At 40.6% G+C, this 26,472-nt stretch overlaps 1 protein-coding gene across 2 annotated transcripts; it reads left to right on the top strand.

The window, feature by feature from the left end:
* Nucleotides 1–238: 238 nt before the first annotated feature.
* TLR7 (toll like receptor 7) lies at nucleotides 239–24,782 on the top strand. 2 transcript variants are annotated; one of them, XM_010383282.2, is made up of 3 exons: nucleotides 239–367; nucleotides 725–825; nucleotides 19,916–24,782. In XM_010383282.2, the coding sequence occupies exons 2-3, from the start codon at nucleotides 823–825 to the stop codon at nucleotides 23,060–23,062; spliced, it is 3,150 nt and encodes a 1,049-aa protein (XP_010381584.1). In that variant the 5' UTR covers nucleotides 239–367; nucleotides 725–822; the 3' UTR covers nucleotides 23,063–24,782. The 2 variants fall into 2 exon arrangements, with proteins under 2 accessions (XP_010381584.1, XP_030789385.1); XM_030933525.1 differs by lacking the exons at nucleotides 239–367; nucleotides 725–825 and adding an exon at nucleotides 14,644–14,678 and having other exon boundaries at nucleotides 19,916–23,399.
* The last annotated feature ends 1,690 nt before the right edge of the window (nucleotides 24,783–26,472 follow it).

Below are 26,472 nucleotides of genomic sequence, written 5' to 3'. Positions count from 1 at the left end.
AGAGCAAGGATGCTACCAAACATCCTACGGTGCAACAGAGAATTATCTGGTCAAAAATGTAAATAGTGCTAAGGGCGAGAAACCCTGCTATAAAAACGAAAGAAGTTTGGTCTATAGGGTTGTTTGGATTTAGACAAGACATTGCCCCAGTAGTGGTGGTAGAAATAAGAGGAACCCAGTGCTTTTGCAAAGCCCATATCTGGGGTGGCTTAAATAATCTCTCCTCCCCCCGCCCCCCGACCTGATCTTTGTAGTTGGAAACTCCAGGGCTGGCTGCCTGGAGTCTTTGTGACTCTACACTTCCTGCCACCCATCATTTCATCTCAGAAGACTCGAGATATAGGATCACTCCATACCATCAAGAAAGGTATTTTAAACATTGGAACACACATAGATAATTTAAGTAGGTAGATGTATGTGCTGTTATAAGGAAGTGGGGAGGAGAGGAGAGGGAACTGAAATCATATGCACAAAATTTTTTTTTAGAATATAAATAAAAAATGTGGTAGTCTAAAATGTCAATTCTTCAAAGATAAAGTTAGACTTTCAGTAACGTTAGAAATGGTTTTCTGGAATATGTCTCCAGTCTACCTAACTTTCAGGAAGTAAATACTGTAAATAGATGTTTCAAGTGCATTTTAAAGCAATGATCCCAGCATGTCTTTAAGCTACAGTATTTTGCTGTCTTTGAGATGTAAAGCTTGATATCTTCTCTTTCTCTTAGTTGATGCTATTGGGTCCATTTCAAGCTGATCTTGGCACCTCTCATGCTCTGCTCTCTTTGACCAGACCTCTACATTCCATTTTGGAAGAAGACTAAAAATGGTAAGAACAGCTCAGAGAACCTTAAAAAGTGTTATCTGTAATCTTTGTGGAAACAACTGAAACCAGCTGGCAAGAGCAATGTTGAAGAATCTGTACTTAGGTTATTTGCTGGGGGAAAGTGCTTCCTGATATTTCATAATTGGCATTAATGAAGGGGGCATTTCACAATTTCAGATTAATCAACACTTGCTCTGTCCAACTTCCTACAAGAATTAAATATGTGCTGTGGGGAGGAGCAGCAGATGTTTGAATTGGGGGCATGGCTTCTATGGATCTCATTTCTTCAGCTTACATTTTTGGCTTTAAAGCCATAACAAATCACTGAATTACTGAAGTTACTTTGTGCTTTTTCCAGCATATGGTGTTGTCTGAATGACTGTGTGGATGAAAGTGTGTAGGCAGGCTCATAGCAATAAAATACGGGAAATCCCCGAGCTTGAGTGCTGTCAAAGAAAACTAAATTTGGACAGTAGATAAAGATACTATCAGGACTATTGCAATCGGCGGAAAGAGACCTCAGTATAGAAAGGGGCTCAATTCTGAATACAGCCAAAGACCAGTAAAGATTTCTGGCCAAGGAGTAGAGTGGGGGTCAGTGGATGGAAAATTACTAAGAGGAAACATCAAGGGTAAAAGGGATTCTGGCTAAACCGACCTGACAGGATTCTTGCTGAAGACAGGCCAGGGTGATCAGACCTCACCTGGGGATGGTGGGGGATGAGGAATTTGATCAGATATTGAGGGTGATCACATACCAAGAGGAGTGGATTATCAATAAAATGACTTAGCAGGATTTCTGCTTAAACTGGGCAATGCAAAGATGGACATGAAGCCCAAAGGCTGAAGCTTAGGGGTGTAGTGGAGCCTGATTAAGTTGAATTAAGGAGAGTCTGTCAGCGCTGGCTCTTCCAGTCACTAGTTGAGGGGTCTTGTGCCTGTCATCAAAGTCCTCTGAAACTCAGTTTCTCTGACTACAAAATAGGCATTAGAATCCCTCCCCAGTTGCCTTCCAGGCCCACTGTGAGGCTCAAATAATAGACTATTTTTCAAGTCATTTGCAAGTGGTATGATGCAAGTGTGAGTTATTAGGTATGCCAAAACTCGGAAAAAGACGTCAATGGCCTTTTTCTGAAATTATTTTGTCACTTAAATCAGACACATTGTAGATCTGAATGTTGGCTCGTAGGCTCATTTTGTGTCAAAGTTCTAATGAAGCATTAACCATGGGGCTACTGTTACAAAGGAAACAACTGCTTATGGTTTCATTTCCTAGAAACCCAGATATCTATTTTAATGCAAACCTGTGCCCACATCTGTCTTTGCCCCTTGAGGGGTGGCATAATGGGAATGATAGTAATACAGAGAGCCCACATTTCTTGATCACTCAAGTATCATGCTGAGGGCTAGATACACATGATTCTATTTTGGCCTCAAAGTAGCCCGATGAGGTAGAAATAAAGAAACTGGGGCTTTGAGAGGTTAAGGAGCTTGGGTGGCTCTGAAAGCTGTGCTGAAGACTCTTCTGTTCTTCCTAGACAAAGCCCAGCACACACACAATAAAGGTGAGGTTGGATATGATGGCTTCCTACTCAAGTGCAAAGAGGAAATAGTATATCTCTTCTAAGAAAAGACATGAAAATAATTTTCAATATAAGAAATTCAAAAGGCAAAAAAGCACAGGAAAAATATTCAACTGTATTGAGTCATATGTCAGATCCTTTGATCTAGAGGTTACACTTTTAGGAACTCTTCTTAAAGAAGTGACCATGAGACTGGATAAAGAAAATGTGGTACACATACACCATGGAATACTATGCAGCCATAAAAAGGAATGAGATCCTGTCCTTTGCAGGGACATTGATGAAGCTGGAAACCATTATCCTCAGCAAACTAACACAGAAACAGAAAACCAAACATTGCATATTCTCACTTGTAAGTGGGAGCTGAACAATGAGAACACATGGACACAGGGAGGGGAGTAACACTCACTGAGGCCTGTCGAGGGAGGGTGGGGCAGGAGAGAGCATTAGGGAAAAAAGCTAATGCATGCTGGGCTTAATACCTAGGTGATGGGTTGATCTGTGCAGCAAACCTCCATGGCACATGTTTACCTATGTAACAAACCAGCACATCCTGCACATGTACCCCAGAACTTAAAAACAAAAACAATAAAATAATTAAAAAAAAAAAAAAAAGAAGTGATCATGTACATGGAAAACTATTTACCAAGATAGTCTGTGCAACCAGGCAAAAAAAAAATCTCATGTCCCGTGTTGGGAAGGGGTGAATTAATTGTAGTATACTCATTAAACGGAATATTATGTAATCATCAAATCATGTTTTTTAAAATAATACTGAATGACCTAAGAAAGCACTCATGGTATAATGTTAAATGAAAAAAGCAAGCTACAAACTGATAAGTGCCATGTATTCCTGATGTTTTTACTTACCTGCTAGACAAATACTAGATGCTTACTAAATGTTGGATAATCTGTGATGATGGTTTACATAAACACATGTGTTGCATATTCTAATTTCACTCAACATCCCTACTTTATAACCATTTTACAGTTAGCAAATCAGAGGTTCATGACATCAAGTGATTTATGAAAGTCAGAGAGCTCTTACATGACAGAACAAGGATTTAAAACCAAATTTTTGTATTGACAAAGCCTTGGATATTACTACAATGTTTCTCACCATATGAAATAGATGCAGGTATGGGAAATTACTATTAGAAGGGAACATCTCCCAAAATGTCAATAGTAGTTCAGCAAATTTAAAAGTAAAAACATTATTCTGCTCTTAACCTATAGGAAATTTCTTTATGGCTAAAAAAACAGATATTAAGTAATCCATTTATTAAATTAATACAATCTGATTATTTAAAAATTTGGAGTGCTGTACTAAAATTAAAAATCATAATTACAGATTAACCAGCCAGTACCTCTGCACTCCAAGAATAAATGATGTATATCCCCGAAACTCACCAAAGTTTAGGGCTGGGGTTGGCAAACTATGGCCCATGGGCTATATCCCACTTGCTGTACAGCTCATGAGCTAAGATTGTTTTGTTTTTTAAATTGTTTTTTTTTTTTTTTTGAATTTTTATTTTTTATTTTTTTTGGTCTGTAGCTTTTATCCCTGGGCGCTCAATACAGATGCAGTTGCAGAAGTACACACAGAACCAAGTAACTAAAATTCCAATTTTGTTGCCAGAAGGCCTAAAAAGGGACTCCAGAGAACTAGAAAATCCTGGGAGCTCATGGAGAGGGAGGAGTTCAGGAGAGTGGCCCACACAGTTGACATGGGTCTGAAGAAATACACACAGGAGATGCTAGGGGTGGAGCAAGAGAGACTGAGACCTAGACCAGCCATGGTGTGGCACATACCTGATCATGTAAAAAACACTGCCAAGGCTTTTGTTTCTTTGAGTTCTTAAAAAATTAATTAATAGATTATTTTTAGAGCAGTTTTAGGTTTTTGGAAAATTGCGTAGATGGTATCAAGTTCCTATATGCTCCTGCACCCCCCACTCCCCTTATTATTACCATCTTGCATTGGTGTGGTACATTTGTTGTAATTGATGAGCCAATATTGTTACGTTATTATTCATGAAAGTCCATTGTTAAGTCCAGAGTTCACATTAGGGTTCACTCTTGGGTACATCCTATGGGTTTTGACAAATGTGTAATGACGTGCATCCACCATAGGGTACCATACAGAATACTTTTCACTGCCCTAAAAATATCCTGTGCTGAGCTCGTGTGGTGGTGTCTGCCTGTGGTCCCAGCAATTCTAGAGGCTGCAATGGGAGGTCTCTTGAGTCCCATAGTTCAAAGCTGCAGTGAGCTATGATCATGCTTCAGCTTGGGTGGCAGAATAAGACCCCGCCTTAAAAAAATAAAAACTAAAAAATTATCTCTCCTGTACCTATTCATCCCTCCCTCTACTCATGTCCAACAATCCCATCCCAGGTGAACCTCTGACAAACACTCATCTTTTTACTGTCTCCATAGATTTGCATTTTCCAGAATGTCATATCGTTGAAATCATACAGTATGCAGCCTTTTCAGATTGACTTCTTTCTTTATCAATATGCATTTAAGGTTCCTCTATGTCTTTTTCTGTGGCTGGCTAGCTTTTTCTTTTTTTTTTTTTTTTTTTATTATACTTTAAGTTCTAGGGTACATGTGCATAACGTGCAGGTTTGTTACATATGTATACTTATTTTTTAAAAGACTGAAAAATATCAAAGCAAAATTACTATTTTGTGACATGTAAAAGTTATATTCAATTCAAGTTTCAGTGTTTACAAATAGCTTTATTGTTTGAATATTTGTTTACGTATTGTTGATAAGTGCTTTTGCACTACGATGGCAAACTATTCAAGGAGTTGAGTAGTGTGACAGAGACCCCGATGGCCTGCAAGGCGTAAACCATTTGCTAACTGGCCCTTTACAGAAAAAGTATGTCAGTCTGTGGCTTACAGAAAACAAGAGGATAAGGTATAAGGGGAAATAAGTTGGAGGGTCCTATGGTCTTTGGTGACTGTTGTGATGCATAATAGCTGTTGGGTTCCTAATTTACGTAAGACAACTTTATATCCTTTTATTCTTTTAGTTTGAAAACTAAGTCTGTTGGGCTAAAATGATAGGAAGCAAATGATAATTCTCTCCTTTTTTTAAAAAAAGCAAGTGGTTTACATCTTTGTACTTAAACGTTTTGGTGACATAATGAAACTGATATTCATGGCATTTGTACTTTACAGAGATTAAACTAAAATTAAAAATATTTCAAAATTCACAAATAGGGGATATTTGTTAATAAATCTATTTGGGAAATTCCTAGCAGAGGCTCTGTCTATAAAATGAACAGCGTTTCAGCAACTTCTCTTATTCACAGTGCTTGGTTATTCTCTAGGGAGACATACACAACACATCTCTAGTTACCAAACAGTTCAGTGTGATATAAACATGGCAAAAAGTCAATGAATTTGAGGGCAAGGGTTTCCAGCAATCGTCCCCCACTGCTTACTTCTTCCATGCCCTTTCTCAGTTTTCTTCAGCCAGGCAGCCATCCCCTCTGGTTTCTCCCAGACCCCCGCTGCAGGCTCCCAGCCATCACAGAAAGCCCCTTACACATTTTGGCTCAAGCAACTCTTTCTCTTAGAAATGCAGATCCCAACATTTCCTTTTAAACTCAGGCAACTTGGCTTTTTCCTGCCCTGTGATCTTGAAAGTTGCTTGGAGGAACAGCTGAGTGTATGGGGCTGTGGTCCTCTCAGGGCTGGCATATTGTAGCCTAGGGGGTGCCCAGGGGCCTTTCTGACTGGTTGGTTAGTTGGGTAAAAGAGTGGAGTCAGGAGAGCAGCAAATCCTTCTTAACTCACTATAAAAATGCAAGTGTTCCCCAGGCCTCAAATAGTCTCATCTGAAGATAAATTTCCTTTTGCCAAGAATTCTGCTGAAAATAATCCATCGTAGCCAGATAACAGCTATGCAAAGAATATATAATAGACTGGCAGGGGCATGTATGCCAATTCAATACAGAAAGGTGAGGGTTTCTTTTGCTGGGGTGTGGTGGGCGGGGGAATTCCTTATTGCAATCATACTCTACTTCTCCATCCAGAAAACTCTCCAACCCTCTTGGGGGACTCTCCATTTTCTACTCCCCCTTATGTACCTACCTAGACCATCTGCTCCCATAAGTCCTGCCTGACTCCTGATCCAGTTACCTATCACTGCATAAGAGATCACCTCAAAATGCAATGGTTTCAAACAACAACAATCATATACTGCTTTCTGTCACGGGTCCAGGAGTTGACTGGACTCACTAGGCAGCTCTCCCACAGGGTCTCTCTTGAGGTGGCAGTCAGGTGGTGACTGCGACTGGAGTTACCTGAAGACTCACTCTCCAGATCTGATGCCTGGGCTGGGAGACGCAACAGCTAGGTGCTGGAGCAGCTGCAGCTCCTCAGGTGTCTCTGTCTCCATGCGGTCTCCCTGATATGGTGGTTGTTGTATAGCCAGGCGTTTTACAAGGGTGATGACTCAGGACTCCAAAGCAAGTGGGGGAGAGAAAGGGAGAGAGGGAGAAACAGAGAGAGAGAGAGAGAGAGAGAGAGAGAGAGAGAGAGAGAGAGAGAGAGAGAGAGAGTGAGTGTGCCAGTACGCGCAAGGTGAAATCTGTATTGCCTGTGAACTACCCACCATATCTTTGGTCCTCTTGACAGGAAACCTCCTAGAAATGTTTGCTGTCTCTAATCCCTCTCTTTACATTCTTCCAAGAACTTTGAAGTCATATTTTATTTAGCTAGTGTTCAAAACATATCTAGTGTTCGGCCAGTTCCTACCCCCTCCAGCACTGCCACCTGGGACTTCTGCTTGAATGACTGTAATAGCCTCTCCACTAGTCTCCCTGCTTTCACCCTTGCCTCTCACTGTCTATTCTCAACACAGCAGCCAGCAGCATCCTTCTCAAATGTAAGTCAGACCAACTGACTGTCAGCTCAAAAATTTGCAATGCATCTGCATTCCACCCAGAGCAGAGACCACCATCCATGGAAAGGTAGAGAAAGCCCAACATGCTTGGGGACATTCCCTCTCCGACTTCATCTCCTGTTGTTCTCCTACTCCCCCAGCTTCAGCAATATTGGCCTCGTTGCCATTTCTGTGAATATTCCAGCATGTTTTCACCTTGGGGCCTTTGCTCTAGGCTAATTTATCTGTCTGGAATGCATTTCCCCTGGATGTCTATATGGATGACTTTCTCCTTTCCTTGAGGTCTTTGTTTAGATATCAACTTCTTAATGATGCCTATCCAAGCTGCCCTATTTATCATCACATTCCTACTCCACTTTCCTGATCCTTTTCACTCTGCCCTGTTTTCTTTTCCAGTAACACTTATCACTTGACATGCAATATCACTTCTGACAGTTGTATATTGTTGTGCTTATTATTTAGAGAACATAAGCTACAGATGAGCGGAAATCTTTTCTATTTTGTCCGCTGATGTCCCAAACACCTAGAAGAGTACCTGGCATGTTGCAGACATCAATAAGTACTTGTTGAATTTTTCCTTTTTCACAATTTCCTTCTACATTGTTATGATGAGATTTTATTTCCTCTGTAATTTGATTTTAAAAGTTTTAATAAAAAAATATATTCTTTATGTTAAAAAGTCAAAGAATAGAGAAGGGTATAATATAAAAATAGAAGTCCCTGTGTCCCCAGGGAAGGTCACTTCATACCGCTGCCCAGAAGAAATTGCTGTTAAAGGTTTCTTGTGTATTCTTTCCTACTTTTCTCTGCAAATACAAATATATGCATATATATTTATAATAAAGGCATTATATGCTATATGTTATTTCAATGCTGCTTTTAAAATCCCCTTTATTTTTTGTAACTTAATAGTAGATCATGCATAACTTTTTATGTCAATACCCACAGCTCTTCCACATTCTTTTTAAGGGACATTTGATATTTTACTATTGGTAACTTCCCTTTTTTTTTTTTTTTTTTTTTGTATTTTTTAGTAGAGACGGGGTTTCACCGTGTTAGTCAGGATGGTCTCGATCTCCTGACCTCGTGATCCGCCCGTCTTGGCCTCCCAAAGTGCTGGGATTACAGGCTTGAGCCACCGCACCTGGCCAACTTCCCATTTTTAACCATTCTCTCAAATCAATGGATTGTCATGTAATTCTTCCCATTCTTACTATTTCAGAGAGCTGAATCAAACTAATACAATAGTTTTATCTGAAGACATATAAGGCCAGGCATAGTGGCTCTTGCCTGTAATCCCAGCACTTTGGGAGGCCGAGGTAAGCAGACCACCTGAAGTCAGGAGTTCGAGACCAGCCTGGCCAACATGGTGAAACCCTGTCTGTGCTAAAAATACAAAAATTAGCTGGGAGTGGTGGCAGGTGTCTGTAATCCCAGATATTCAGAAGGCTGAGGCAGGAGAATCACTTGAACCGGGTAGGCAGAGATTGCAGTGATCCAAGATCCAGCCAGTGTACTCCAGTCTGGGCAACAGAGTGAGACTCTGTCCAAAATAAATAAATAAATAAATAAATAAATAAATAAATAAATAAATAAATAAGACATATAATACTTACTTCAAAGAAAAACAAAACATGTACTAGTTGTTTTTTTCCTCCCTCTGTGGAATTCTTAGAAGCTTTATGGTGGTTTGAAGCTTTGCATGGACCATTTTGAAACAGTAGCAGCCTGAGGTTCCAGGGGGTTATGAAGACTCCCAGCTGAGGACAGACCCTGGCAAATAAGTTTCAGGGGGCTCTACACCAACCATTAGAGTCATAGAATAAGCACAATAGAAAAGGACCATTAAGGTCAGTTAGCTAAACTCCAGTGTTTGTAGATGAGAAAGTCAAGGTTCAGGATAATTCAGTTGGTAGCCCTGTAGCAGACAGAGAGACTGAAAACAAATCTGACTTTCAGTTCATATGGTGCTAACCCCGAAAATAAATAAACACGAGGAGAAATCAGACTAATCCCAGTCTTCTAACTTGTCGCAAGACACAAACCGCTTACCTTCACTTCCTCATTTTTGCCATCTAATAGTTCCCAGTTATATACATGTCCTTCTCACTCCTCTGATTGCAACCAGACATCTCTTGCAAGTTTACAAAGTTTTGAAGATAAAAATGCTATTTGGAAAGCGTGAAGTTAAAAACAGCTTGGTAAATTTTTTTTTCCTGTTAATAATCAGATCTCTACAACTGTAAACATTATGGTAGGAATCTAATACAGATCTAAAATCAGTAAAATTCAATCTTGAATATGGTCTTCAGTCTTGCCATCAAAATAATGCATCCAGGTGGATAGGTTTTGCCACCTTGAAGAGTTGTTTATTCAAACTTTTGTTTGAAGAGTGGGAAAGCAGTGTTACCTTTAGGCCTGATTTAGCCCTTGCCCCACAATACATTGTTTTTTCTCACCATAGATTTCCCTGACAGCAGAGAGAGAGTTCTGTGCTCAAGAGATACACACAACTTCTGATGATAGAGCAGCAGATGTATTTGGTTCCTAATTGAGCAGCAATGGTGTTTGACTCATCATGATTTCCCTACTTTATCTAGCACAGTACCTTGCACAGAGTAGATTCTCAATAATGTTTGTTGAATGACTGTGTGAGCATATAATTCATTATGGAGGTAAAGCTCAATGTGCCTTTAAATTTCTAAATTCACAGACTGCCCTAACGTAACATTGCTGGATGATATGGTTTGGCTGTGTCCCCACCCAAATCTCACCTTGAATTGTAGCTCCCATAATCCCCACATGTCATGGGAGGGACCTGGTGGGAGGTAATTGAATCATGGGGGCAGGTTTTTCCCATGCTGTTCTCATGATAGTGGATAAGTCTCATGAGATCTGATGGTTTAATAAAGGGCAGTTTCCCTGCCCATGCTCTCTTGCCTGACGCCATGTAAGACGTACCTTTGCTCCTCCTTTACCTTCCACCATGATTGTGAGGCCTCCTCAGTCATGTGGAACTGTGAGTCCATTAAATCTATTTTTCTTTATAAATTACCCAAACTCGGATATGCCTTTATTAGTAGCATGAGAACAGACTAATACAATGGACATTGGATGCAATTCATTAAGAAAAATCTTAAAAATATCTTTCTTTTTTCTCCCTCAAGTTGGTCCCACTCAAAACACAAATACGCCTTTTTTTTGGGGGGGGGGGGACAGAGTCTTGCTCTGTCACCCAGGCTGGAGTGCAGTGGTGTGATCTCAGCTCACTGCAACCTCTGCCTCCCGAGTTCAAGCAATTCTCCTGCGTCAGCCTCCTGGGTAGCTGGGATTACAGGTGCACACCACCACACCCAGCTAATTTTGTATTTTTAGTAGAAATGGGGTTTCACAATGTTGGCCATGCTGGTCTCAAACTCCTGACCTCAGGTGATCCTCCTGCCTTGGCCTCCCAAAGTGCTGGGATTTCACATGTGAGCCAGTGTGCCCAGCCACCATTTTTTAATACTTGCAAATTTTTCTTATAAAAACAAACCAATTTCTCTATCTCCCAAAACCTCTAAGTGGCACAAAATAGAAGCATTAGAGTACCAAGAATCCTTGAACTGAAAAGGAAATTAATCAAAATGCAGACACACATTATACCAAGTGCATTTGCTGTAACTGTGTGAGGCAACTTGAATAGAATTGGTCAACAATGAGTCTGAATCTTGGTTTGAAATTGCCTGTCTGATCTCTGCTTCCACATCAATAAAATGAGAATATTTGTATGGCCTTTCAACTTCAGTATGAGGGATCAATGATGTAATATAAACAAGTCTGCCTTAGAACCTGGCATACCATAAGTAATAAAAGGCAGCCATTATTAAAAAAAAAAACCATAAATCATGGTCTGATAGCTGTTCAATATAAATTCTATATTTTCCATTTTAACTAAAGAGATGATATATTGAGAAAATAGAAACACCTGTGTGTATAAAATCACCCATTCCCATTTTTACAATAATTAGTTTGCTAATTGAGCATCCAAATTTACCCAGTGTATTTGCATGTGTAATTAGCTATGATTCATTACCAAAGCCAGGCCTATATCATGGTACACTATGCTGTTTTACAAATCAAATTACAAAAGATGTATGTCTTTAGGCAATCATTACAAAGAAAAAAAAACCCCGAAGCAAAACAAAATAAGATAGATTACTTGTATCAGATGGAAAAACAGACTTGGCTTGTTGCTGAACCCTTAAATCTCAAAATAACGATAGTTGAAGCTAAGGTTCCAGCTTAAGTCTGAAGCAGGTCCTTTCCAATGGCTTGAAAGGAGAAATTTCTACACTGAAGGAAATTTCCATTGGAATAAAGGAATATTTCACACTTTTAAGTCATCTTCTCTAGATGATCTTTTAGGTATACTTTCTCTTTAAATAACAAATCTAGAAACGCTTTGTTCATTTGTTTAGAATTAACTCCATTCACGAGTTTAACACAGCCTAAGGGTTGGTCTAGACCAGAGGTTTGCCAACTATGACCTGTGGGCTAAATCTGTGCCATCACCTGTTTTTTTTTCAACCTGTGAGCTAAGAATGGGTTTTACTACTCTAATAAATAGTGAGTTCATTTTTTTCCCTCACCTGCTTGATCAGAGCCCAACTTTCCCATTGCAGTTAATCTTCCTTCTGGCATGGATCTTGGAATGCACACTTGCTGGTATCTCCGAGTTCCAGGCTTCCCGTGCAGCCGGTGTGGAGAGCCAAGATATGTTTTGTTTGGCATAAAGCATTCCAAGGGTCAAGGGGCTTGGGCTCAACTATTGAGCATAGGACAAGGGCAGCCCCATCCTGACTGTGTCTCTTCCCACAAGAGACAAATGAGCTCTGTGCTTTCGCTGGGGTTTCAGGTTCAAAGGGACAGAGCGTCTGAGAAAAAGGATTATGAAAGAGTCCATCTGCAGCTCCACTTTCCGTGCCCTTCCAATGATACCACCCTCGTTTCTTCTGTGGGATGCTCCCCACTTCAATCCTTCCTTCAGAGGCCCCAAACCCTCCTGGTCTCTCCTTGTCACCTAGTGAAAATCTGATCTTCAGGGAAAAAGCCTTACTATTTATACTAGTATAATGTGAGTCTTCTATGGGATTTTAAGAAAGTTCAAAGCCTTGGTTTACTCAGCAAATATTTAGCTTGCACTCACTATGTGGCGAGCATCCTAATGATGGAGTACATGTAAAGACAAACAAGGCTTCTGGACCTCAAAGTGTTCTCCATCTATAGGGACAATGACTGAGTTGACATCTCGAGAAGTAGAATAGCAGAGTGGCTAAGAGTGCCACCTCTGTCTCAATCACCTAGGTCTCACCTCAGCATTCATTTCACTTACCTCATTGTAAATGAGCATATCTCTTAGAATTTGGATAAGCATTAAATAATATAGACTTGGAATGAATTTGCTTAGAATTAATTCCATGCACAAGTTTATCACAGCCTAAGGTTTGGTCTAGACCAGAGGTCTGCCAAGTATGACCCATGGGCTAAATCTGTCCCACTACCTGTTGTTGTTGTTGTTGTTGTTGTTTAATGACCTGTGAGCTAAGAACAGGTTTTACTATTCTAAGTAGTTACATTCTAAATGGTTATTTAAGTACCTCCATAATATCCTCAATTTTGCTAAAATATTTACCATCTGGCCCTTTACAGAGTAAGTTTGCTGACTTATTGGTCTGGACCAATGCTATCTAATAAAACTTCCTGCAATGATGAAAATGTTCTCTATCTGTACCCTTGAATACAGCAGCCACTAGCCTAATGTGGCTTTTTGAGCCCTTGAAATATAGTTAGTGTGACTAAGAGATTGAATTTTAATTAATTTAAATTTAAGGATCCACATGTGACTATGACATTAGAGCAGTTCTAGACAGTCTGAAGTCTAAAGACTCTATGCTTTGTCAGTGCTCCCCTCTCTCAATTGAATCAACTACCCTGAGGCTGCATGAGTCAAGGGGAAGGCCACACTCTTCAATCAGATTTTTTGCCCTGGACTGGCTTTCACTGTCTACTAGAAAATGCTTAATAGGAAGTGCTTAGAAAATGCCCATGGGCACACACTTAATTCATCTAAGTTGCTACTTTGTCTGTATCCATTAAATCTGCTTTATTTTGGGGTAAACTACAGTAGAAGTTGGCTTTTTCCACCTTGCAAGGCCTTAAAATTCAGGATATCTTACTCAACTTAAAGTGTAGAGTTGCAGCCAGGGCAAAACTGTATTTCCTTCTAGCCGTGCTTGCGGACTGGCTAACTTCAGTCCTATTTCATTTCTTTTGTAAGACTGCTAAAAACAGTAAGAAGCCACCAACACACATCATCATTACGAATATTGCCAAATCATTTCCCCTAAGAGTAAAGTCACAGTTGGCATGTGTTCTGCCCTCCAAGATAGCACAGGTGACAGTTTTATCAGATATCTTGTGATGGCATAACATGGGCCACCCACCTTTGCAGCCTCTGATATCTGAGTCTTGCCAATAGCCTGATGACATCCGTATCCCATATTTTAGGTTCACTCATGGAGAGTAACTTATTTCCAAATTCTACACTGGTTAAAATTAGGTTTGCATTTGTGCAATAGAAAATCCAATTGACATTGGCTTAGCATAACAATATTTTTATTTCTCATAAACTCTTGGCAGTCAGCAGTTCCAAGCCATTATTTCTGCTCTGCTCTCTGAGGTCATATAAGGAAGGATCTGGATGCTCTGGGTCATCTACCTGGTTGCTGTACCATCCCTAGCTCATTTTTCTCATGTGCATTGCCCAGGATGGCTGGCTACAACATCCATATTACAAGAAGCCAGGTCGAAGTAGACAGGAGAAAGGGGAACAGCCCCACCATTTAAGGACATGTCCCAGAAACTGTACATCTCACTTCCACCCAAATTTAATTGGGTGTCACTTAGTCATATAGCCACACTTAGCTGCAAGTGTGTCTGGGAGATATAATTATTTTTCAGAGTGATATATGCCCAACTACAAATGGAGGTTCTGTCATTATGAGATGAGAGAAAGGCAGAAAACATGTTGGGATATGTGTAGTAAACTTTGGACTCTATGGAGAGAAAAAAGAACTGAGAGTATCAAAATTCAGGATCAAAATCAAAATTAAGGACCAAAAAATATCAATAACTATCAGCTGGAATAAGAACAACATACAGTTCAGCTACACATATACAAGTGGTAGCATCTTGTCTGGAAGGAACTAATGGTCTTTCTACATTGTATTTTAGACGTGTATTTTTTTTTCTCCCTTCCACAGGATTTTGAGCTCCTTAAGGGCAGAGACTTTGCATCTCCTGTTCCTAGTAGGTATCCAATACGTATCTGTCAAATGAAAGAATGAATATGAGTCAGTAGAATTCTAACATGTATTATAAACTTTTTTTCACAAGATAGTTGGAACAATTACTAGCTAAGGAATTGTTGGGGCATTGTCTGGTCCAGATCCACTGGCTGGGTCCTTAGTGTGTCCCGTATTGTTGTTTCTGTGTCCATCATTCTTTTGCAGGGAATCTTCTACTGGGCACAGAACCTGCCTCAGAGGGGCATATGGGTGATGAACTACCGAGAGAGGACTAGAACCCAGTTCTTCCAACCCTCCATCCAGAGTGCTTTTCACAACCTCACATGTAATAAGTGCAGTAGGGGTGAGAGGAAGGAGTGATTACTTCTGTCTGGTTTGATCCCAGAAGGTTTTTTGAAGAAAGTGTTTTTGAATGAGACATTATAAAAACAGAGCTTCTTAAACCTTTTCCCCCAAGGAATCCCTGAGCAGATAGAAGAGACAGAAATCTGACCTGTGCTTGGTCTGGGGGTATAGACTGAAGGAACCTACTCCAAGGAGAATTTTTTTTCATTTTTCTTTACTTCACGATTCATTTATGCAGGCATTCATTCTTTCATTCGTGTATCTAACAAACATAACGAGGTCCTAATTAAGTGCCAGGCATTGTTTTACATGAGACCACAAAAGGCTCTACCCTCTTGCAGCTTACATTCTTGTACAGAATATACATCATACGAATAAGCAACATAAATCATCAAGATAATTTCTGACTGTGGTAAGGGCTATGACCGAAATCAAACAGGGTAGTCAATTACAGAGTGCATATACCTCTCTGTGCCTCAGTTGACTCATCTGTAAAATGGAGATAATAATAGAGGTCTAGGCTAGGTGCGGTGGCTCATGCCTGTAATCCCAGCACTTTGGGAGGCCGAGGTGGGTGGTTCACTTGAGGTCAGGTGTTCCAGACCAGCCTAACCAACATGGTGAAACCCCGTCTATACTAAAAATACAAAAATTAGCCAGGCGTGGTGGCACGTACCTGCAATCCCAGCTACTTGGGAGGCTGAGACAGGAGAATCACTTGAACCCGGGAGGTGGAGGTTGCAATGAACCATGATCATGCCATTGCACTCCAGCCTGGGCAATAAGAGTGAAACTCAGTCTCTAATAATAATAATAATAATAGTCCATAATTCCAAAACTCTAAACCAAAAGCTTTGTCCTAACTCAGTTGGTTGCAAACATAATATGATCTGAATGCATTTGAGGGTAGATCTTGACCTGAACTGAATTTTTTCTTTATTCTTTTTAATAAAGAATAAATAACTGAGTTTTTTAAAAAAATAATTCCACTTAGAGTGGACAATCTTATGTGTCACTACGGAAATTTTGTGTGTTTCATTATGGAATGCTGCCCCAGGACTCAATAGGTATTACATAATCTAGGGTACATGTAGCATATTACCTTCTAAAATTTGAAAAATTCTGAATTCCAAAACACATGTAGCACCAAAGTTTTTGGATAAGGGATTGAAGACATGTGGTATCCATTACTGTGAGGATTAAATGAATTAATATATGGAAAACACTCAAAATGATGCCTGGCATAATGGTAAGTGCTACCTAAGTTAACTACTATTACTATTATTATCACTATTCTTACATGGGAAGATATTTAGATAAGTTGGTCAGGGAAAGTCTCTCTGAGGATGTTTCACTTGAATAGGCAACTAAGGGGTGGTAATGACCGGGCTGTGGGAAAAGGAGGAGAAAGATGATTTCAGGAAGAGGAAACAGCAAGTGCCAAGACTGTGGTGGTTACAAGGCTGGCTTGAATGCAGAACAGAAAACAGACCAGATGGCTGATATGTGGTAAAGGAGGGGAAGGATGACTCAAGGTCAGAGAGGTAGGCTGAAGTCAGAACACCCTTGATATAAGCAGTGGTAAAGACTTTGGATTTCATTTAAAGTGTAATAGGAAGACATTGTAGTTGATCTGATTCAGGTTTATAAAGAACGCTCTGATGCTGTTTGATGAATGAATTGTAGAGGAGAAGGGGGAGCAGGGAGAACAATTTGGAGTCTAGTACAGTGGTCCAGATGAGACCTAATGACTAACTGGAGTTGGGAGGTGGTAATAGTCAAAGAGAAAAGTGGACAGGTGTGAGAAAAAGGTTTAGAAATAAGTGGTGGGGGGGGGGAGGTTTTCTGATTAATTTGCATTCTAATTTATAATATGTCAGTGTGTAGAGACTAAAAATTTCACAGTCATTATTTCAGGTGTGTTAAGGCCAGTGGTGTGCTGGACCCTACTTGAAATTGGCCATGGAGGGAATATTTACCACTATAGAAATTGACAAATGCTACAAATCAAGACAACAAATCAGGGAAAGCTGATTGTTAAACATTTATCATCACACCACTGGTGAAGGTGACTTTATTTTTCTACAACTAAACTTCCTTCATTTTACAGCCTCCATTTTCTCTGATCACGAAAACACTTAAACTAGGCACATCCTGGGAAATGCGGTATGAGGACTGTTGTCTCAATCGCTTCATGTTTTCAACTCAACTCAGAGATCCTCCCACTTCTTCCCAGGGTCTCATTTAGGTACATGAGAATGGGATGGGAAGAGGGACCTGGTTCATGATTGTCACTTATCCATGTTGGCCCCCTCTGAAGTACAACTCCCCTCTCTGCTTTACAGTATCACTCTGGGCAGCATTACCAATTGCCTCCTAATAGTGGGATCTATGAACCCATTATGTCTTTGGACAAAAGCATAGCAGGGGTTGGGTCCAGGGCCTGGGATCCTATAACCATATAAATATTATTATCAGGGACTATAAAATGCTATTATGAGGGACCATAGCCATCCCCCTATCTTGACTCAACTCCTCCTCCCTGAGTAGTGAACATTTTTCCTAAATCTCTGAGAAAGACTGGTGCTCTAGAAAGATGTACCATATTTATTTAAGGGCTTCCTGTACCCACTGGCATATTGCCATATATTCTGAGGTATCTGAGTGCTCCTTTTGAGAAACATAGCCTTAAAGGATAATTAGAATTCTGGTGGGTGAAAATGGTAGGGAAGAGGACTTCAAACAGAGGGACTTGCAAGTCAGGGAACTTGGGAGTATCGACTAGTGAGGCTAGTAGAGGAGTTCAATCAGGTAAGCCAGACAAGTAGACAGGGGACAAATTATGGAAGACTTTGGATGCCATGATAAAAAGCTTCAGCTCATACAGTAAAAAATAAAATACAATAAGAAGTTTGGGTGCAGTGGCTCATGACTGTAATTTCAGCACTTTGGGAGGCTGAGGTGGGAGGATCGCTTGAGCCTGGGAAACAATTTCAAGGAGTTCAGAGCAAGAAACTGATTGATTAAGGTTTGGGAAGCTTGATAGATAGGGTGGACTGGGAAAGTGAGAGAGGAGGCTTTGGAGTAGACCAAGGGTAGAGGGATCTCAGTTGATATTATGTCAGCTAAAACTACAAAGCGAGGAGGATGTTAAGAACAATGAAGGAGGTCAACTGGACTCTCAATGGTTTTAATGATGGGGAGGAAAAGATAGGGTGGTGAGAAGAAGAGACAATTTTGTACGTCTAACTCCAACAAACTTTAGACACGAAAAAGCCCTTCTGAGCCATCTTGCATTGGAGGAAAAAAAATTGCTTATTTACCTCCAATTAGAGGAATTAAGGGAAGTAGGCTTTTTTTTGTTTTTCTTTTGAGACAGGGTCTCGCTCTGTCACCCTGGCTGGGGTACAGTGGTGTGATCATGGCTCACTGCAACCTCAAACTCTTGGGCTTAAGGGGTCCTCCCAACTCAGCCTCCCGAGTAGCTGAACTACAGGTGTGTGCCACCATGCCCAGCTAATTTTTTTTTTTTTTTTTTTTCTGTAGAGAGAGGGTCTCACGCTTTGTTGCCCAGGCTAGTCTTGAACTCTGGCTTCAAGCGATCCACCTGCCTTGTCCTCCCAAAGCGTTGGTATTAGAGGCATGAGCCACCACATCTGGTGGAAGTAGGCATTTGGTTTCTTAGATATCAACATGATTGGTTGATTCATTCACTTGGGAAGATAAAAGCATTAACTGAGCTAGATCCCTATGGTAGAGACACAGGCTGGACCACTCCATGTGTAAGTACTAAACTAAAACCAGTGTTCTGGAGTAGATGTTGCTAGAAATCCTGAAACTTGAGAGCAAGTCCACGATTAAAGTATTCTGTAAGGCAGAGTCAGTTGAAGGTAATAAGGTGATTATTCAAGTTCTTCTGCACTTCCCATATTCCCTTTTAGGGCCTTTCTCCCTAGGGTCCCAGTGTCTGTCATGCTAAACCTGGATGCACAAGAATCACCTTTATGGGTAGGTTCCCATATGTCGCAGTTTGCCTGACAGACTTGGTTTATGCCTATAGTCTTGGTATAATTATTAACAGCCCCACTTCACTCTTGTAAGTATACTAATGGATCAATTATATGGTTCCTCTGATTATGCATCACCCAGTCAGTGCCCTGACTCTATTACTGTCTCCTCTCCAAATTTATGTAATGTAGACTCAATGTGTAGGGAAAATGCTCATCCTAAAATCCCCTTGGAGGGGATAATTTGCAAGATTATTTCTGAAAACAATCCAAGATGAGAGCCAGATTGTAGAATGTCAGTGCCAGAATGGCAGGAATCTATGTTTTATAATCAAATGCCACTTACTAGCTGGGTAACCTTGGGCCAATCAGTTCATATTGCTGAGCGATGTCTTCATTTGTAAAATGGGAATCTTAGAATATTCTGAGACTCAAATATTTTGAAAGACTCAAGTAATGTGTACCCGGGCAGGTTTAGCGGGTCAACATAAATTGCACTGAAGTCTTCATGTGTTATTTTTCCTGGGGGTATCCATATTCTAACATTTCTTCACCCTCCAAATTTCCGACTTTGGCAGTGAATTGATGGCTCTGTCATTTTAGTGTTCCATGTAACAACGAATAGAAAAATGCTGCTTCTACCATCTTGAAAGCTCTTTTGCTAAAAAGCTAAGATGCTAAAAGCTAAATATGTAACTAAATAATTGCAAATCTCAGTAACTGAAAAATACAGTCATGGGGTTGGGGCTGCTGTTTAGACAGTTGAAAACAAGGCCTGAATTATTTGTTCTTAAAATGTTGCAAAAGAGAGGCAGCAAATGGGAAATTTTAATTCTGATTCTTGGTATGTTTTAGAGCAATGATTTGTTCTTTCTTATACTTTCAGATGTTTCCAGTGTGGACACTGAAGAGACAAATTCTTATCCTTTTTAACATAATCCTAATTTCCAAACTCCTTGGGGCTAGATGGTTTCCTAAAACTCTGCCCTGTGATGTCACTCTGGATGTTCCAAAGAACCATGTGATCGTGGACTGCACAGACAAGCATTTAACAGAAATTCCTGGAGGTATTCCCACCAACACTACGAACCTCACCCTCACCATTAACCACATACCAGACATCTCCCCAGCGTCCTTTCACAGACTGGACCATCTGGTAGAGATCGATTTCAGATGCAACTGTGTACCTATTCGATTGGGGTCAAAAAGCAACATGTGCCCCAGGAGGCTGCAGATTAAACCCAGAAGCTTTAGTGGACTCACTTATTTAAAATCCCTTTACCTGGATGGAAACCAGCTTCTAGAGATACCGCAGGGCCTTCCACCCAGCTTACAGCTTCTCAGCCTTGAGGCCAACAACATCTTTTCCATCAGAAAAGAGAATCTAACAGAACTGGCCAACATAGAAATACTCTACCTGGGCCAAAACTGTTATTATCGAAATCCTTGTTATGTTTCATATTCAATAGAAAAAGATGCCTTCCTAAACTTGACAAAGTTAAAAGTGCTCTCCCTGAAAGATAACAATGTCACAACTGTCCCTACTGTTTTGCCATCTACTTTAACAGAACTATATCTCTACAACAACATGATTGCAGAAATCCAAGAAGATGATTTTAATAACCTCAACCAATTACAAATTCTTGACCTAAGTGGAAATTGCCCTCGTTGTTATAATGCCCCATTTCCTTGTACGCCATGTAAAAATAATTCTCCCCTACAGATCCCTGTAAATGCTTTTGATGCACTGACAGAATTAAAAGTTTTACGTCTACACAGTAACTCTCTTCAGCATGTGCCCCCAAGATGGTTTAAGAACATCAACAATCTCCAGGAACTAGATCTGTCCCAAAACTTCTTGGCCAAAGAAATTGGGGATGCCAAATTTCTGCATTTTCTCCCCAACCTCATCCAACTGGATCTGTCTTTCAATTTTGAACTTCAGGTCTATCGTGCATCTATGAATCTATCACAAGCATTTTCTTCACTGAAAAGCCTGAAAATTCTGCGGATCAGAGGGTATGTCTTCAAAGAACTGAAAAGCTTTAACCTCTCTCCATTACATAATCTTCAAAATCTTGAAGTTCTTGATCTTGGTACTAACTTTATAAAAATTGCTAACCTCAGCATGTTTAAACAATTTAAAAGATTGAAAGTCATAGATCTTTCCGTGAATAAAATATCACCTTCAGGAGATTCAAGTGAAGTTGGCTTCTGCTCAAATGCCAGAACTTCTGTAGAAAGTTATGAACCCCAGGTCCTGGAACAATTATATTATTTCAGATACGATAAGTATGCAAGGAGTTGCAGGTTCAAAAACAAAGAGGCTTCTTTCATGTCTGTTAATGAAAGCTGCTACAAGTATGGGCAGACCTTGGATCTAAGTAAAAATAGTATATTTTTTATCAAGTCCTCTGATTTTCAGCATCTTTCTTTCCTCAAATGCCTGAATTTGTCAGGAAATCTCATTAGCCAAACTCTTAATGGCAGTGAATTCCAACCTTTAGCAGAGCTGAGATATTTGGACTTCTCCAACAACCGGCTTGATTTACTCCATTCAACAGCATTTGAAGAGCTTCGCAAATTGGAAGTTCTAGATATAAGCAGTAATAGCCATTATTTTCAATCAGAAGGAATTACTCATATGCTAAACTTTACCAAGAACCTAAAGGTTCTGCAGAAACTGATGATGAACGACAATGACATCTCTTCCTCCACCAGCAGGACCATGGAGAGTGAGTCTCTTAGAACTCTGGAATTCAGAGGAAATCACTTAGATGTTTTATGGAGAGATGGTGATAACAGATACTTACAATTATTCAAGAATCTGCTAAAATTAGAGGAATTAGACATCTCTAAAAATTCCCTAAGTTTCTTGCCTTCTGGAGTTTTTGATGGTATGCCTCCAAATCTAAAGAATCTCTCTTTGGCCAAAAATGGGCTCAAATCTTTCATTTGGGAAAAACTCCGTTGTCTAAAGAACCTGGAAACTTTGGACCTCAGCCACAACCAACTGACGACTGTCCCTGAGAGATTATCCAACTGTTCCAGAAGCCTCAAGAATCTGATTCTTAAGAATAATCAAATCAGGAGTCTGACGAAGTATTTTCTACAAGATGCCTTCCAGTTGCGATATCTGGATCTCAGCTCAAATAAAATCCAGATGATCCAAAAGACCAGCTTCCCAGAAAATGTCCTCAACAATCTGAAGATGTTGCTTTTGCATCATAATCGGTTTCTGTGCACCTGTGATGCTGTGTGGTTTGTCTGGTGGGTTAACCATACGGAGGTGACTATTCCTTACCTGGCCACAGACGTGACTTGTGTGGGGCCAGGAGCACACAAAGGCCAGAGTGTGGTCTCCCTGGATCTGTATACCTGTGAGTTAGATCTGACTAACCTGATTCTGTTCTCACTTTCCATATCTGTATCTCTCTTTCTCATGGTGATGATGACAGCAAGTCACCTCTATTTCTGGGATGTGTGGTATATTTACCATTTCTGTAAGGCCAAGATAAAGGGGTATCAGCGTCTAATATCACCAGACTGTTGCTATGATGCTTTTATTGTGTATGACACTAAAGACCCAGCTGTGACAGAGTGGGTTTTGGCTGAGCTGGTGGCCAAACTGGAAGACCCAAGAGAGAAACATTTTAATTTATGTCTTGAGGAAAGGGACTGGTTACCAGGGCAGCCAGTTCTGGAAAACCTTTCCCAGAGCATACAGCTTAGCAAAAAGACAGTGTTTGTGATGACAGACAAGTATGCAAAGACCGAAAATTTTAAGATAGCATTTTACTTGTCTCATCAGAGGCTCATGGATGAAAAAGTTGATGTGATTATCTTGATATTTCTTGAGAAGCCCTTTCAGAAGTCCAAGTTCCTCCAGCTCCGGAAAAGGCTCTGTGGGAGTTCTGTCCTTGAGTGGCCAACAAACCCACAGGCTCACCCATACTTCTGGCAGTGTCTAAAGAACGCCCTGGCCACGGACAATCACGTGGCCTATAGTCAGGTGTTCAAGGAAACGGTCTAGCCCTTCTTTGCAAAACACGACTGCCTAGCTTACCAAGGAGATGCCTGGTGGTTTAAATTGTTTTCATGTATGTCACACCAAAAGCGTGTTTTGAAATGCTTCAAGAAATGAGATTGCCCATATTTCAGGGGAGTCACCAACGTCTGTCACAGGAGTTGGAAAGATGGAATTTATATAATGCATCGAGTCTTCTTTCCTATCTCTCTGTGTCTCTATTTGCACTTGAGTCTCTCCCCTCAGCTCTTGTATAAAATACTGTTGGGAAAGGAGTGCCAAGTAAAAAACACGGGGCTCTGATTCTCCTGTAATTGTGATGATTAAATATACACACAATCATGACATTGAGAAGAACTGCATTTCTACCCTTAAAAAGTACTGGTATATACAGAAATAGGGTTAAAAAAAAGCTCAAGCTCTGTCTATATGAGACCAAAATGTACTAGAGTTAGTTTAGTGAAATAAAAACCCAGTCAACTGGCCGAGCACGGTGGCTCATGCTTGTAATCCCCGCACTTTGGGAGGCCGAGGCGGGTGGATCACGGGATCAGGAGTTCAAGACCAGTCTGGCCAACACGGTGAAACCCTGTCTCTACTAAAAATACAAAAATTAGCTGGGCATGGTGGCAGGTGCCTATAATCCCAGCTACTTGGGAGGCTGAGGCAGGAGAATTGCTTGAACCTGAGAGGCAGAGGTGGCAGTGAGCCGAGATTGTGCCACTGCACTCCAGCCTGGGCGACAGAGCTAGACTCTGTCTCAAAAAACAAACAAACAAACAAAACCCAGTCAGCTTCTTAACCAATTGCTTCTGTGTCATCCAGGGCCCCGTTCTGTGCAGATCGAGTATGGGCACCACACAGGTGGTTGCTGCTTCAGTGCTTCCTGCTCTTTTCCCTTGGGCCTGCTCCTGGCTTCCATAGGGAAACAGTGAGAAAGAAAGACACATCCTTACCATAAATGGATATGGTCCACCTACAAATGGAAAAATATTTAAATGATCTGCCTTTATACAAAGTGATATTCTCTACTTTTGATAATTTACCTGCTTAAATGTTTTTATCTGCACTGCAAAGTACTGTATCCAAAGTAAAATTTCCTCATCCAATATCTTTCAAACTGTTTTGTTAACTAATGCCATATATTTGTAAATACCTGCACACTTGATACAGCAATGTTAGATGGTTTTGACGGTAAGCCCTAAAGGAGGACTCCGAGAGTGTGTATTTATCTATACTTTTATCAGAGATGACAATTATTTGAATGCCAATTATATGGATTCCTTTCATTTTTTGCTGGGGGATGGGAGAAGAAACCAAAGTTTATAGACCTTCACATTGAGAAAGCTTCAGTTTTGAACTTCAACTATCAGATTCAAAAACAACAGAAAACAACAGAAAGAACCAAGACATTCTTAAGATGCATGTACTTTCAACTGGGTATAAATTCATGAGTTTAAAGATTGAAACCTGACCAATTTGCTTTATTTCATGGAAGAAGTGATCTATAATGGTGTTTGTGCCATTTGGAAAACAGCGTGCATGTGTTCAAGCCTTTGATTGAAGACATATTTTCCTCATATGTGGCAGTGCCAAAGGCTTTACTTTACCTGTGAGTACACACTATATGAATTATTTCCAAAGGACATTTAATCAGTAAGGGTCACAAATTCCCAAATTAATCTCTGGAATAAATAGAGAGGTAATTGAGTTGCTGGAGTCAACTGTTTCACAACTTCTGTAAGCTTCATTGTGTTTCATACTTTCTGTTCTTCTTCCATGAGAACAAGGATAATGGCATTAAAAAATCAGCTTTTGGCCATTATAAATTGTCTTCTATCAAAACACATAAATACATAAAATCACTTGAAGACAACTTAAACACCTTCTGAAATGGATCAAGAGGAAGGGAAAATGAAAATAATGCAACTCAGAAACCACAGAGTATTTTGACATGAGGTTAAGCACAGTGGTTTGTTATAGGAAAATAACAGCACACTAACAGATGGTTTTTATCGGAATTCTTTGGTAATCTTGACATGTCATACTTTTAACTTTCTGGGGGCCCTCAGTGCAGTTTTGTAGGACTGGAGCTGTTCATAGACGGTCCCCACAAAGCTCTGAATGTGGGGCTTCCCTGCTGACTGGCCTCTGGTTGGCTCCACCCCAGAAGGGACTCCCAGATTTTCCATGAATTCTGCTTCCACCATCAAGTGTTGGTTCAAGCCCCTTTCAACCTTGACTTGGCCAGGGAGTGTCCTTTCTCTTCAGATAGATACTACACCTTAGCAAGACTTGGTATTTTTAGAATCCAAGCCAAGAGAGGCACTTGGCAGGGCAAATGTTATGGATGAGAAAAAGGCAAAACATGTGTCTGCAGTTTGTAGAGGAGAGAGAGGATGAGTCTGATTGTAGCCCCGACCCTGAGTCAGGATCTCTCGGCCCCATTTGCAGGTCTACTTCCAGCTCCATCTGTCTGGACACTCTTTTAGGTCCAGATCATCTCTTACATGTGACCAAGGAATATAGAGTATGCAAGGGGATGTAGTGACCTGAGAGTGTGGGTAACTTGTGCCCATCTCCAAGGAAGCTGTGATGGGGATAGCAAGGACACACACTCTTCTTATTTATAATGCCTTTCCCCCTCCCATAAGATATGCTTTTTATTTACTTCCTGCTTCTCATCCTAACTTGGGTGAACAAGAGGACCAGGTTGTACATCCTGCTAGTTATTTATGGCCCAATTTTAACATGGGGGTGGAGTTGAGGTTGGAATTGTTCCTCCGCCTCTGCTGCACATGCTCAGTAAGCAGGAACACTATTCATGGGAAAGGCTTAGTCACAGATAGTGGGAGCACATCCCTCCTCGGAGCTTCGGGTCGCTGTGCTCTAGAAGCAGTTAGTTATAGCACACGCTGCTCCTGGCATCTACTGGAAGGTGAAGCCCTTGACCCTAAGAAACACTGGGAATGATTTGTACCCTCCAAAGTCCAATAGCTATGTGGGAGGGAAACGATCAAAGAACATGATTGAGGGGACTCAAACAGAGATGTGCTTCAGACAACACCAAGACAAAAATTAATCCATTTCACCAAGTTAACAATATACTGAAGGCGAACAAGAGACCAACCCACCTGCCAACCAACACTATGAAGAAGGAGGGTTAAAAAGAAAATAAGTCCCAGACTCATAAGATGGTGTGGAAAGGGTCCTGATGACATAGGGGCCACCCATGCCAGTGAGAATGAAATCACAATAGGGCAGTTTCACACTGTTTCAGGGTTTTTTTTTCTTCTTCTTTCCCTCCTTTCTTCTTTTGCCTCCCCCTCCCTCTCAGTTTCCTTTTTGGCTCTAGACACCCACGGCAAGTGTCAAGCTATGTACAAGAATGAAAAGAAGACAGCCGTTGTTGCAGG

Source organism: Rhinopithecus roxellana, chromosome 7 (genome assembly GCF_007565055.1).
Source record: "Rhinopithecus roxellana isolate Shanxi Qingling chromosome 7, ASM756505v1, whole genome shotgun sequence".
NCBI lineage: Eukaryota > Metazoa > Chordata > Mammalia > Primates > Cercopithecidae > Rhinopithecus > Rhinopithecus roxellana.
Note: the sequence above shows the minus strand (reverse complement) of the source record. Positions and strands in the feature narration are given on the sequence as shown.